Source organism: Onthophagus taurus, chromosome 10, assembly GCF_036711975.1.
Source record: "Onthophagus taurus isolate NC chromosome 10, IU_Otau_3.0, whole genome shotgun sequence".
Classification (NCBI taxonomy): Eukaryota; Metazoa; Arthropoda; class Insecta; order Coleoptera; family Scarabaeidae; genus Onthophagus; species Onthophagus taurus.
Window position 1 is genome coordinate 1,434,433 of NC_091975.1, and position 15,276 is coordinate 1,449,708.

The window sequence follows — 15,276 nt, forward strand, 5'->3', positions numbered from 1 at the left end:
TTTTAAATTAAAGCTCAAAGCTTTCTCTTTAAAATGATGTATAATAATTGTTGGGTTGGATTGGAAAAACATAGAGAAAAAAAATGTTGAAATAAAACTTACATTTTCGTATAACCTAAAAGTGTCAAAAAAGATGCTAATTTAAAAATTCCTGGAAGCCGTATTTATTGAAATTAAGGAATGAATCTTATTTTAAATTAAAGCTCAAAGCTTTCTCTTTAAAATGATGTATAATAATTGTTGGGTTGGATTGGAAAAATATAGAGAAAAAAAATGTTGAAACAAAACTTACATTTTCGTATAACCTAAAAGTGTCAAAAAAGATGCTAATTTAAAAATTCCTGGAAGCCGTATTTATTGAAATTAAGGAATGAAACTTATTTTAAATTAAAGCTCAAAGCTTTCTCTTTAAAATGATGTATAATAATTGTTGGGTTGGATTGGAAAAATATAGAGAAAAAAAATGTTGAAATAAAACTTACATTTTCGTATTACCTAAAAGTGTCAAAAAAGATGCTAATTTAAAAATTCCTGGAAGCCGTATTTATTGAAATTAAGGAATGAAACTTATTTTAAATTAAAGCTCAAAGCTTTCTCTTTAAAATGATGTATAATAATTGTTGGGTTGGATTGGAAAAATATTGACAAAAAACATGTTGATACAAAACTTACATTTTCGTATAACCTAAGAGTGCCAAAAAAGATGCTAATTTAAAAATTCCTGGAAGCCGTATTTATTGAAATTAAGGAATGAAACTTATTTTAAATTAAAGCTCAAAGCTTTCTCTTTAAAATGATGTATAATAATTGTTGGGTTGGATTGGAAAAATACAGAGAAAAAAAATGTTGAAATAAAACTTACATTTTCGTATAACCTAAAAGTGTCAAAAAAAATGCTGATTTAAAAATTCCTGGAAGCCGTATTTATTGAAATTAAGGAATGAAACTTATTTTAAATTAAAGCTCAAAGCTTTCTCTTTAAAATGATGTATAATAATTGTTGGGTTGGATTGGAAAAATATAGAAAAAAAAAATTTTGAAACCAAACTTACATTTTCGTATAACCTAAAAGTGTCAAAAAGATGCTAATTTAAAAATTCCTGGACGCCGTATTTATTGAAATTAAGGAATGAGACTTATTCTATATTAAAGCTCAAAGCGTTCTCTTTAAAATGATGTATAATAATTGTTGGGTTGGATTGGAAAAATATGAAGAAAAAAAATGTTGAAACAACACTTACATTTAATAGAGTCAAAAAAGATGCTAATTTAAAAATTCTTAGAAACCATGTTTATTGAAATTAAGGAATGAGACTTATTTTAAATTTAAGCTCAATGTTTTCTTTTTAAAATGATCTGTAATAATCACACCTAATAACCATTTATCAAAGAAATACCTTCTTGAACAACAAAATTCAACAGCACCACTTTTCACTAAACTTCTAACCTCACATCTGGATGAATAAGTTTAAAGTGTACCTAAAAATCCTACAGTGCGGATTGCGACGTTTTTTATACAGATTATTTCTTGTATACACTTGTATAGTAGAAAGTACAGACAGCTCTAAATGCGCCGAATAGCTAACTACAGTTTAAAATGAATGTTTAAAATTACCGATACTTTAAAGTACCGCCGGGACACAAAGGGTTATGCACGATTATGCACGCGCTACTCGAGCATACTTAAATAACAGATTTAGCAATAAGTGGATCGGCCGAGGAGGGCCACCTCGTTCACTAGATTTAAATCCGTTAGATTTTTGGTTTTGGGGACATTTAAAACAAATTGTTTATTCTGAAGACGTTCAAAATGTGCAGGATTTGAAGTATAAAATTAGTAACGCATTTGACACAGTAAAACAAATTCCTGGTATCTTTGAACGTCTATAACTGGTATATTGAACATTTATTATGACATGAATCTTTTCCAATTTGTTAAATATTCGTTGTTTTTATGCTGGTTGAACGATTTTCTTCGACAATCTTTGTTACTTAATATTATCTTATTATTTATTAAACTTTATCTTAACCATCGTAACCATGGTAATCATATAATTACTGCATCTAAATTGTTAGAATTAATGATGTTTACAATATTATGAAACTAAAACTTTGAATATCTCGAAATTGGTCCATTTTCGGACCTATGTTTATTAGACTTTTCTTGTCTGTTTTCGATCAGAGAATACGCTGATGCAGTATTGTACAACCGTTGCGGGACACCCTGTATATACATAAATAACTATTATTTAATTAGATTAACAACAACAATACAATCAGTAATTCCAATAAATCCATCTCAAGAATCAAGTACAGAGCAAATGATCACCTCCACCTCCACCATTTCTGCAGTTCCACTTCACGAAGCTCGAAGTAGTAAGTAAAATATACAAAAATGTTTCGCTTTCAATTCAATTCGGAAGTTTCAACTTTTAAGTATTTCAAGTTTTAAGTGCATCATTGTACAAGTTCTATCTATGAATACAACCTTTGTATTAAATCCTTTCTTTTCTTATTTACTTCATTTAAAGGTTGTGGTGTACCAAGTTTATTTCCTCAACCTCAAATGAGAATAGTCGGCGGAAAAGACGCTCCTTTCGGTCGATGGCCGTGGCAGGTAAGATAACAAAAAAGAATGTAACGAAAAGTTTTCGGGGAAGTAAATTTATCATTGCTCTATTCTGGCCATTCAAAAAGTTTCGGATCGGGTATTTTTCCTCGATCGCTTACCCACATTTCGGCCTCAATAAATCGTCTTTATGTCTAACTGATAAAAACAACGATGTTTACCTTCGTTTGAACGGTTGTTGTTTACCGGATTATTTTTGAAAGATTGATTTTATTTCCTTTTATCCCAATCGTTTTCACGTTTCTTTTTTTTTTAATTCGATTTTTGCAGGTATCCGTGAGACGATTTGGGTTTTTAACCAGCACGCATCGATGTGGAGGAGCCATTTTAAATGAAAATTGGATTGCGACAGCTGGACATTGCGTAGATGAGTAAATAAATTTCAAATCGTAATAGTATATTAAAAAACAAGTTTCGTAAGACACGCTTGAAATGAGACACGCTTTAAGTCTTATGAAACGTGTTTTTTATGCTATTTTTTGTAATTCGCGTTTTTATACTTTTTTTTTAACAAAAATAAAGTAAATTTTGGCAATGTAGGGAAATAGGTATGTAGCAGTTGGTAACATCGGAACACTTGAAAATAGAAACTTTGAATTGACAATTAGAAACTGTCAAAACACAAAATATATTCACCTGAAAAAAGTGTTTGATGTACAGGGTGGTTCAAATTCGATGTCCGAATAGGCTATCTCCGAAACTATAAGAGTTAGAAAAAAAATAGCTTACATGTCATGATTTCGTTTTTCGAGAAATTGTTAATGCCAAAAACCTCAAAGCGCTATCGTCTTTTGTTTTTCCCCTAGAGGCCAAAATTGAAAATATCGTAAAACCAGCAAGTGCAATTATCTTGGTTATTAGTATAGGTGGAGTATTATGACTAAGACATTATATGGACACTTTTTTACAGAGAATTTGATGACGTAGTCAAAAAAAATTTTTCGGTTTTAGATTTCTAGATATTATAACAATTTTCATTTTTTTTAATGGAAACAACCACTGATTATTCGCTTATTAAATTCGTTATTTTTTTCTGAATACAAAAACATGGGGTTATATAGGTCTATTTCTTATTGTTTTAGAATAAAGCTAAAAATAAAGTTTTTTTTAGTGTCCTGAAAGAAATTAAATTTACAGTTTCCTGTAAATTATAACTAAAAATTAAAAAACATATTTCTAATATTTGAAACAAATACATTTGTTGAACTATTTAATTTATATTTGTTTTACACAAAAGTTGGAATAGATTGCATTATTTCACATTTTTTATTAATATTTAATATTATTATTAAATGACTTAATAAATTATTGATAGATGGCGCGCATATATATTTTTTTTTTAATTCAAATACACATAGCATTTTGTTTGTATTAAAAAATTTTCGGAAGTGTCAAATTAAAAATCCTGTTTTTTAAGATGTATTACGAAAAGTTAAACATATTAGAATGTTACATATTAAAAAATAAAGTAAATTTTATATACCGTAATTTACAGGAAACTGTAAATTTAATTTCTTTGAGGACACTAAAAAAAGTTTATTTTTAGCTTTATTCTAAAACAATAAGAAATAGACCTGTCAAACCCTATATTTTTGAATTTTTTTTAATCAGAAAAAAATAACGAATTTAATAAGCGAATAATCAGTGGTTGTTTCCATTTAAAAAAACGAAAATTGTTTTGATATCGCAAAATCTAAAACCGAAAAATTTTTTTTGACTACGTCATGAAATTCTCTGTAAAAAAGTGTCCCTATAATGGCTTAGTCATAATACTCCACCTATAATAATAACCAAGATAATTGCACTTGCTGGTTTTACGATATTTTTAATTTTGGCTCTAGGGGAAAAACAAAAGACGATAGCGCTTTGAGGTTTTCGGCATTAGCAGTTTCTCGAAAAACGAGATCATGACATGTAAGCTACTTTTTTTCTAACTCTTATAGTTTCCGAGTTAGCCTATTCGGACATCGAATTTGAACCACCCTGTACAGCTCCCAAAATAAGAAAAATTGCTCAGAGTCAATGTCCTCATCATTGTGGACTTTGTATTCGATGCTAAGAACGTGTTTAAACATCCATAGACAAAAATTGACACATTGACAACTAAAAAAATTAATGACCCAATGTCACCAACTTGAACTGGTTCCATAAAATGTTACTAAAATCTCATTACAGCATCGGATGCTGTAAGGAGTCTCGTTACAGCACCCGTTTGAGTACTGTTATAGCTTCCATTACCGTAGCGAATTACAAAATAGTATATTATTTAATATTGAGTTAAATAATATGTTATGTTTATGATTAGTGTTAAATAGTATTAATTTGTATCATAAGTATAGAAAGTTGTGTATTGTAAGCGAGAAACATTGAAGGTACTAGAACTAACACTAGATTTGGAACTACCATTCGGGTTGGTTTAGCCGTCTTAAGAGATGTGTGGTTAATCCCGAATGATTCAAGTTGCAAGTATGCAACCAATATCACAGTATTTATTTTATAATACGCGATTTGCATAATGGAATACCAATACTGTGATATTGGTTGCATTTTTGTGTATCAATAAGAAAATATTATAAAACTTTCCTTATCGTTTATTTCCAGTTTGATGAATTCGCAAATTCGCATTCGCGTCGGTGAATACGACTTCTCGAACATGGAGGAAATGTTACCTCACGTAGAAAGGGGCGTAGTGAGTAAAATCGTCCATCCAAAGTACAACTTTTACACGTACGAATACGACTTGGCTCTGGTTAAGCTCGATAAACCCCTAGATTTCGCCCCGCACATCATGCCTATCTGTCTACCCGGATCTGATGATCTTTTGGTTGGGGAAAACGCGACCGTAACCGGTTGGGGACGTTTAAGCGAAGGAGGTCTTTTGCCCACCGTTTTACAAGAAGTTCACGTTCCGATCGTAAGCAACGAAGACTGTAAAAGTATGTTTTTACAAGCCGGTCGTCACGAATACATCCCCGATATTTTCTTATGTGCCGGCCATGAAACGGGAGGTAAAGATTCGTGTCAAGGAGATAGCGGGGGGCCGTTACAAGTTCGCGGAAAGGATGGAAGGTATTTCTTAGCCGGAATAATATCCTGGGGGATTGGATGCGCTGAAAAAAATCTTCCGGGGGTTTGTACGAGGATATCAAAATTTGTTCCGTGGATTTTAAAAAACGTTACGTAATAAGAGAAATTAATAAAGTTGATGTACCTACAACTACCTTGCGAAGGACGAGCTGGATCGAATCCCTCCTCCCAAGATTTATTGATTCAATGCGGCGACGATGTCTGTAAATGAATTGTCTAGGAAATTAATCGAGGAAGAAAATTGAGGAAATTGTTTTGGCAGGAAGAGGTTGTTTCCCTCCTTTAATTTTCATCGTATTTTTTTTGGATAATCCCAGATCTAGTCATGAACGTTTTGTGGATTAAATAAAAATGAGTGTAGTGAAACTTTTTTTTTTGGTAGTTGAGGGTATAACCAGTGCCCAGATACCAAAGATACTTTTTAAAAAAGTGTAAAAAAGTACTCTTGCCTTAAAACTTAAAAATCTTTAAAAGTCTTAAACGCAACTATCTTAGCCTTTATTTTTTTTAATTCTAAGTTAATGTATATTAATTGTAATTAAATTTTAGTATTTAATAATTTTTATTGTACATTTTTTTTTAAATTTTAAATTACGCACCCAAAAATAAAAATATTTTTGTAAAATATCTTCCTCCCCCAATTTTAGTATTTTGTATATTCTCTGTAAATAAATAAATAAATAACCACCGTTTATTATTTTTTACTTGTTTATTTTACGATTAAAAAAAAATTGTATCAACTCCAGAGTTAATTTAATCACTATTATTGTCTTATTATGTTCTAAATAATATTCAGCGAAGTGAATTTGAAAGGAGTTTGTGGTAAGTTAAGAATTAATCGTGTTAATAACACAAATTTACAATCATTCATCCGTCTGGGTTTCCCCGGGTTTATTTTAGTTTCGGAGAATTTGTTGTTCAAATTAAAAAATACTGGTACATAAACGTGAATATTGAAATACGTTGTTCTAGAGCTCACTTGTAATTGATTAAGCTAAATATGCCTTATAGAAAAGTGAATAATTTAGAAAATATTTCAATTTTTTGCTTTTTGTACAAGTTCAGTACAGGGTGTCCAAATTTCGATGGGTTTGCAGGGTATCTCAGTTATTATGTAAGATAGAAAGTTGCGGCTTTCGCGAAGCTGAGCTACTTTTTTGTGAAACTTACAATGGCGCAAACCAAATTTTCATAGCCCTCTTCGTTTTTGATATACAGGGAGTGTTTGAAATTTACGATTTTCAGACACCTCCTGTATCTCGGCTATCCGCAAACTTAGTAAAAAAGTAAAAACGGATTCTAATAGATTTTTTCACGTAGAATCCAATGGTGCACGTAGAATTTTTCTAGTCATCACGGTTTTTGAGTTATAAACACAACTCAAATACCGAATACTCAACTTCTAAAATACTTAACTCTTTATAACTCAAAAACCGTGATGACTAGAAAAATTCTACGTGCACCATTGGATTCTACGTGAAAAAATCTATTAGAACCCGTTTTTACGTTTCCGGATAGCCGAGATACGGGAGGTGTCTGAAAATCGTAAATTTTGAAACACTCCCTGTATATCAAAAACGAAGAGGGCTATGAAAATTTGGTTTGCGCCATTGTAAGTTTCACAAAAAAGTAGCTCAGGTTCGCGAAAGCCGTAACTTTCTATCTTTCATAATAACTGAGATAACCTGCAAACCCATCGAAATTTGGACACCCTGTACATACTCTTACAAATCTTGAAATTTAGAGAGTAATAATAGTTTCTTTGGCAATGTATTGACTTCTCTGGATAGATTACACTCTAATACACATTTTAAGTTGAAAAATATTTTAAATATTTCGATGCTTTAAAAATATAGGGTGTGAAATATTCGGTTTTTAAGTTAATTTTCAAACAAAGTGTTTATTCATGAGCGTCTATTTCAAAATTTCGATGATACATTCAGCATACAAATTATTGTAAAAACTTCTCTGTTTTGTTACCTTTCGAATGAGGTATGAAGCATGGCAAAATGTCTTTCCAATTAGCCAATAATAAGATAACAATTGGTGCGAGCACAATTTTGACAACCTAGATATGTGAATAAAATTCAAAATCGATTACACCTGCGGTTGAAATTCAATTCATTAATGGTTAACAACCATCGGTTAAACAATTTTTTTACATTTTGGCAGTAAGCCATGGAAGTTAGACATCGCGAATATCAGCAACGCTATCCAAATCGACGAATTGCTCATATTAGTGTATTTGGCGCCACTTATCGGCGTCTAGCTGAGACTGGCAATTAAAAAAAAGCCGAACGTGTAGGACGTGCTGGACTTAATGTGGAAGAAGACATTTTGGAAACATTCGATGAAGCACCCACATCCAGTACAAGAAAGGTCGCTGCTAATTTGGGGATATCACAATGTTAAGTCGTTTTCTTTTAAATGCTGACATTCAGGATGAATATTTCTTGAGGAGGATTTTATGGACCGACGAACCGAAGTTTAACAGAGAAGGTATAACAAATCTTCATAATTTACATTATTGGACTGACGAAAATCCTCATCTAACGAAGGAAACGAGCAACCAAAGAAAATTTACTGTGAATGTGTGGATGGGGCTCGTTGGAAATAATTTGATTGGTCCTCATTTTTTTCCCGATCATTTAAATGGTGATTTTTTACATAATAATTTAATAGAAATGCTGGACCGTGTACGTTTAGAAAACAGGAATAACATGGTTTTCCAACATGATGGATGCCCTGCGCACTATTCGCAAAATGTGCGAAATTCATTAAATGAATTATTTATTAACCGCTGGATTGGGAGAGGAGGTCCAATTCCATGGCCTGCAAGGAGTCCTGATTTGACGCCCCTAGATTTTTATGTGTGGGGCCACATGAAGGAAAGAGTGTATGCAACACAAATCAATACTAGGGATGAATTAATAGAGAGAATCCAAAATGAAACAAATGTTTTAAGAACTACAATTACAAATAAAATAACAAGTTCGGAAATAAGAAAAAGTAGGGAAATAGGTATGTAGCAGTTGGTAACACCGGAACACTTGAAAATAGAAACTTTGAATTGACAATTAGAAACTGTCAAAACACAAAATATATTCACCTGAAAAAAATGTTTGATGTACACCTCCCAAAATAAGAAAAATTGCTCAGAGTCAATGTCCTCATCATTGTGGACTTTGTATTCGATGCTAAGAACGTGTTTAAACATCCATAGACAAAAATTGACACATTGACAACTAAAAAAATTAATGACCCAATGTCACCAACTTGAACTGGTTCCATAAAATGTTACTAAAATCTCATTACAGCATCGGATGCTGTAAGGAGTCTCATTACAGCACCCGTTTGAGTACTGTTATAGCTTCCATTACTGTAGCGAATTACAAAATAGTATATTATTTAATATTGAGTTAAATAATATGTTAGGTACTAGAACTAACACTAGATTTGGAACTACCATTCGGGTTGGTTTAGCCGTCTTAAGAGACGTGTGGTTAATCCCGAATGATTCAAGTTGCAAGTATGCAACCAATATCACAGTATTTATTTTATAATACGCGATTTGCATATTGCAATACCAATACTGTAATATTGGTTGCATTTTTGTGTATCAATAAGAAAATATTATAAAACTTTCCTTATCGTTATGAGGTCCAATTCCATGGCCTGCAAGGAGTCCTGATTTAACGCCCCTAGATTTTTATGTGTGGGGCCACATGAAGGAAAGAGTGTATGCAACACAAATCAATACTAGGGATGAATTAATAGAGAGAATCCAAAATGAAGCAAATGTTTTAAGAACTACAATTACAAATAAAATAACAAGGTCGGAAATAAGAAAAAGGGCTCAAGCATGTATTAAGAATAGAGGTGCTTGACGGTAAGGTTTTTTCCAGTTGGTTCCTTATTGCAACAAGGGGGGGCCAAATTGTGTTTCGCGCTGAGTTTTTTTGAGTTAGAGTTCGAAGTTATGTCACATGAGTGTGTTAATTTTTTTTTAATGTTAGTTGCTTAATTTTTTATAGTTGTCTGAATTAACGTTATGTTTTAGTTCCAATAAGCAACAATAAATAGTAGGTGTAATCAATTTTGACTTTTATTAACTTTGGGTAGGTTGTCAAAATTGTATTCGCGCCACTTGTTATCTTATTATTGGGTAATTAGAAAGACATTTTTCCATGCTTAATACCTTATTCGAAATGTAAGAAAACAGAGAAGTTTTTACAATAATTGGTATGCTAAATGTATTATCAAAATTTTGAAATAAACGATCGTAAATGAACACATTATTTAAAAATTAAATATTTCACACCCTATATTTTTAAAGCATCGAAATATTTAAAATATTTTTCAACTTAAAATGTGTATTAGAGTGTAATCTATCCAGAGAAGTCAATACATTGCCAAAGAAACTATTATTACTCTCTAAATTTCAAGATTTGTAAGAGTATGTACTGAACTTGTACAAAAAACAAAAAATTGAAATAACTCCTAAACTATTCAGCTTTGTAAAGGCATATTTGGCTTAATCAATTACAAATGAGCTCTAGAACAACGTATTTCAATATTCACGTTTATGTACCAGTCACCCTGTACAGGGTGTCCCGTTAAGCGTACGGAGCAGCTGTATCTCAACAACGGTAAGGCCTAGAGGTTTGGGAAAAAAATCCTTATAAGCAAAGTGGGCAAGAGAAATAGCTGAAAATTAGTTTGAAGTTCGTAATTCGACCGCTAGGGGGCGTAACTGCCATAGAGAAACATAAAATTCCCGCTATCTCAGAAAGTTAGACGATAAGCTATAACGTTGACAACATCATTTAGTAGCTTGGATAATACCGCATCGCTTTTGTTTTGCGACATTTCTCATATCTGTCATAATAAGGGAGGGGGAGGCCAATGCGTTTTTAAATGTTTACATTTTAATATCTCCTGGACCATTCAACCGATTTGAATATTTTTGGTCTTGTTTGAAAGAGCATTTCATGCTCTTTTAAAAGATATTTTCAGTAAGATCGCTTGGTTTAAAACATAAAAGCTAGAGGGCGTTATCTGCAGCGGTTACATATTTTTGTGATTTTTGAAAAAAGTTAAATGGAACGGTACTATTTACTTCACAGACCGTTAATCATCATAAAATTTGCTAAATATTAGTGAAAACCGCATCTCGATATCTCCATCCATTCTCGAATTATAAAAGAAAATGTTAGAAATTCGTATATCTTAATCGGATCAAGTTACCTTAGGAAACAAATAAGAGAGAACAAAAATTTTATTATCTAGAACCTTCCTTCACACTTTATCCAAGCATAGAACTGCTTCAAAACTACTTTTGAGGCGTGTTGAAAAGCCAACGGATCAATGAAACATCAACAATGATGATAAAATAAAATAAACCAAAACACTTAGAATAACTTAAATTTTTGGCAAAAATAACTCACTAATGAGCGAAATGCCTTCCATAAACATCGATGCATTTATTTAATCTAGTTTCGACGAAAAAAAAGCGCTGCTTAAGTCTCGGCCCTGGACACGTTTTTACTGGTATTTAGTGTTTTGTCATATTTTTCCTGGTTATTGGTTTTTCTTGAAAAGTCCGGTCGTTTAGTCTACCCAATAGATAAAGAGGTGAAAGCAATGTGGGTTTTGCTCGAACCAAGAATGCATATTATGCAAGTTTACATCAGCTTGTGGACAGATGCTTCATGCATCCATAGCATTTGTGATAAAAGGATTGGATTTGCCCAAATCATATTTAAAAGTCAATGGTGGCTCTATCATACGCTTCTGCGTTAGTAAATGACATGTTTACAGTTACCATGGTTATGTGATTTGTTTTTCTCGATGAGGTAACTGGATCGGATTGATGGCACTCGAGTTTTTAACATTTTCTTCTATAACTCGAGAACGGGTGGCGATATCGAGATGCGGTTTTCACTAAAATTTAGCAAATTTTAAGGTGACTAAGGGTCTGTGAAGTAAATAGTATCGTTCCATTTAACTTTTCTTCAAAAATCACAAAAATATGCAATCGCTGCAGATAACGTCCTCTAGCTCATTTGTTTTAAAGCAGACGGTCTTACTGAAAATATCTTTAAAAAGGGTATAAAATGCTCTTTCAAACAACACCGAAAACATTCAAATCGTTTGAATGGTCTAGGAGATATTAAAATGTAAACATATGAAAACGCATTGGCCTCCCCCTCCCTTATTATGACAGATATGAGAAATATCGCAAAACAAAAGCGATGCGGTGTTATCCAAGCTATTAAATGATGTTGTCAAAGTTATAGCTCATCGTCTAAGTTTCTGAGATAGCGGGAACTTTATGTTTCTCAATGGCAGTTACGCCCCCTAGCGGTCGAATTACGAACTTCAAAATAATTTCCAGCTATTTCTCTTGGTCACTTTACTTATAAGGATTTTTTTCCCAAACCTCTAGGCCTTACCGTTCTAGAGATACAGCCGCTCCGTACGCTTAACGGGACATCCTGTATATAAATCACAAAATATATTTCTTACATTACTGTAATTCGAATGGTTCCCGAGATATTCCCAAATTTATTTAACTTTTACAATCATTTAAGTCCAAAATTAATCTAAGTTGATTTGTAAATTTGTGTTATTTAATTAAAAAATAAAAATGATTTATAAATATTGCTTTAAGCGGATATAAAACGTAAGTAGTCACAAAGTGAGTTTTTAACAAGTGCCTATTGTCGAACAGGTACTCAACTACATAAAAAAAGGTAACCATTACAATATAAATACGTATTGCATACAATATTATACAAAAATACTTTATGCCGAAAGTTAATTTTGCTATAGTAAATAGAAAACATTTATTAGCCGATTATTACTTGTATATTACTTCTTTATATAATATTTTCTAGCAACGTTTACGTTCATAAATATTTCTTTTTTTCCACAATAGTGTAAATTTTAAATATTCAAATAATTTTTATTCAATTACTTTATATATATATATAATATATTTATTATTATCATTATTTTTAATTTCAATTTTTCTCTTCTAAAGCGCTTTTAAAACACATTATTTTGGACGAGATCTCGGTAACAAAAAAAGAAAAATTAATAATACCATTTCATATTTCATTCGGGAGTCCTTCGAAATCTTTTTCAAATCCTTCATCATTCTTTAATCCATGCTTTTCGGCACTCCCCAATTTTTTTTCTTTCAAATACATCAAACTATCTTCGCGAATCGGCGTCCAAGTATCATCACATTGAAGATCTGATAGCGATAAATCAGAAGTAATCGCTAATTGTTCAATGTCACCCTATTTAAACAAAAATAAAACAAAAATAAATTTAAAATAAACAAAATTTTTATGTTAATTACTTACAGAAAAAAGATATCCAATTATTATATCGGAATCTTCCGGAATATCAAACGAATCGACCCTTAAATAATCAGTTGTAGACCAAAGGCAGTCAATATAACTATCCACAACGCTATTATCACGCAAACTAAACAAGAAAAAAGATGTTTTGTAACATATAACATTTGTAGTTAGCTAAAAACAAAGATGTTTTGAACCACGAACTCAATTCACCGCTACATACTCATCGAGAGAACGTGCTATAGAAAGACTTTTTCGATTAAAAATGGTTAATTTTCAAAAAATCATAACTTCGTTATTTATGAAAGTGAAGAAGTGATTTATGTCTTAAATTAAAGCTGAAGATGTCTTCTTTCGAAACTTGTATCCCATTTAAAAATTTCATATAAAAAAGTTTTGAGATAAAAGTTAATAAGTTTTATTAAATAATTTAATTCGATCAAAAATGGTTAATTTTCAAACATCATAACTTCGTTATTTATGAAAGTGAAGAAGTGATTTATGTCTCAAATTAAAGCTGAAGATGTCTTCTTTCGAAACTTGTATTGCATTTAAAAATTTTATATAAAAAAGTTTTGAGATAAAAGTTAATAAGTTTTATTAGATAATTTAATTCGATTAAAAATGGTTAATTTTCAAAAAATCATAACTTCGTTATTTATAAAAGTGAAGAAGTGATTTATGTCTCAAATTAAAGCTGAAGATGTCTTCTTTCGAAACTTGTATCGCATTTAAAAATTTTATATAAAAAAGTTTTGAGATAAAAGTTAAGAAGTTTTATTAGATAATTTAATTCGATTAAAAATGGTTAATTTTCAAAAAATCATAACTTTGTTATTTATGAAAGTGAAGAAGTGATTTATGTCTCAAATTAAAGCTGAAGATGTCTTCTTTCGAAACTTGTATCGCATTTAAAAATTTTACATAAAAAAGTTTTGAGATAAAAGTTAATAAGTTTTATTAAATAACTTAATTCGATTAAAAATGGTTAATTTTCAAAAAATCATAACTTCGTTATTTATGAAAGTGAAGAAGTGATTTATGTCTCAAATTAAAGCTGAAGATGTCTTCTTTCGAAACTTGTATCGCATTTAAAAATTTTATATAGAAAAGTTTTGAGATAAAAGTTAATAAGTTTTATTAGATAATTTAATTCGATTAAAAATGGTTAATTTTCAAAAAATCATAACTTCGTTATTTATAAAAGTGAAGAAGTGATTTATGTCTCAAATTAAAGCTGAAGATGTCTTCTTTCGAAACTTGTATCGCATTTAAAAATTTCATATAAAAAAGTTTTGAGATAAAAGATTATTAGATAATTTAATTCGATTAAAAATGGTTAAATTTCAAAAAATCATAACTTCGTTATTTATAAAAGTGAAGAAGAGATTTATGTCTCAAATTAAAGCTGAGGATGTCTTCTTTCGAAACTTGTATCGCATTTAAAAATTTCATATAAAAAAGTTTTGAGATAAAAGATTATTAGATAATTTAATTCGATTAAAAATGGTTAAATTTCAAAAAATCATAACTTTGTTATTTATAAAAGTGAAGAAGCGATTTATGTCTCAAATTAAAGCTGAAGATGTCTTCTTTCGAAACTTGTATCGCATTTAAAAATTTTATATAAAAAAATTTTGAGATAAAAGTTAATAAGTTTTATTAGATAATTTAATTCGATTAAAAATGGTTAATTTTCAAAAAATCATAACTTCGTTATTTATGACAGTGAAGAAATGATTTATGTCTTAAATTAAAGCTGAAGATGTCTTCTTTCGAAACTTGTATCGCATTTAAAAATTTCATATAAAAAAGTTTTGAGATAAAAGTTAATAAGTTTTATTAAATAATTTAATTCGATTAAAAATGGTTAATTTTCAAAAAATCATAACTTCGTTATTTATGAAAGTGAAGAAGTGATTTATGTCTCAAATTAAAGCTGAAGATGTCTTTTTTCGAAACTTGTATCGCATTTAAAAATTTCATATAAAAAAGTTTTGAGATAAAAGTTAATAAGTTTTATTAGATAACTTAATTCGATTAAAAATGGTTAATTTTCAAAAAATCATAACTTCGTTATTTATAAAAGTGAAGAAGTGATTTATGTCTCAAATTAAAGCTGAAGATGTCTTCTTTCGAAACTTGTATTGCATTTAAAAATTTCATATAAAAAAGTTTTGAGATAAAAGA

General features: G+C 30.4%; 2 protein-coding genes across 4 annotated transcripts in view; one reads left to right on the plus strand and one right to left on the minus strand.

Annotated features, from left to right (window-relative positions):
• Nucleotides 1–6,408, plus strand: part of LOC111413571 (serine proteinase stubble) — a 36,207-nt gene extending 29,799 nt beyond the window's left edge. For all 3 annotated transcript variants that reach the window (XM_023044594.2, XM_023044595.2, XM_071199640.1), the window contains 4 exons: nt 2,258–2,376; nt 2,532–2,617; nt 2,900–3,000; nt 5,231–6,408. In XM_023044594.2, the coding sequence (XP_022900362.1) occupies nt 2,258–2,376; nt 2,532–2,617; nt 2,900–3,000; nt 5,231–5,813 (889 nt within the window). In that variant the 3' untranslated portion in view covers nt 5,814–6,408. The remainder of the gene's footprint in view (nt 1–2,257; nt 2,377–2,531; nt 2,618–2,899; nt 3,001–5,230) is intronic.
• Nucleotides 6,407–15,276, minus strand: part of LOC111418374 (uncharacterized) — a 32,106-nt gene continuing 23,236 nt past the window's right edge. The window contains exons 7-8 of the mRNA XM_023050909.2: nt 13,090–13,213; nt 6,407–13,023 (exon numbers count right to left, since the gene is read on the minus strand). Coding sequence (XP_022906677.2) covers nt 12,829–13,023; nt 13,090–13,213 — 319 coding nt within the window. The 3' untranslated portion in view covers nt 6,407–12,828. The remainder of the gene's footprint in view (nt 13,024–13,089; nt 13,214–15,276) is intronic.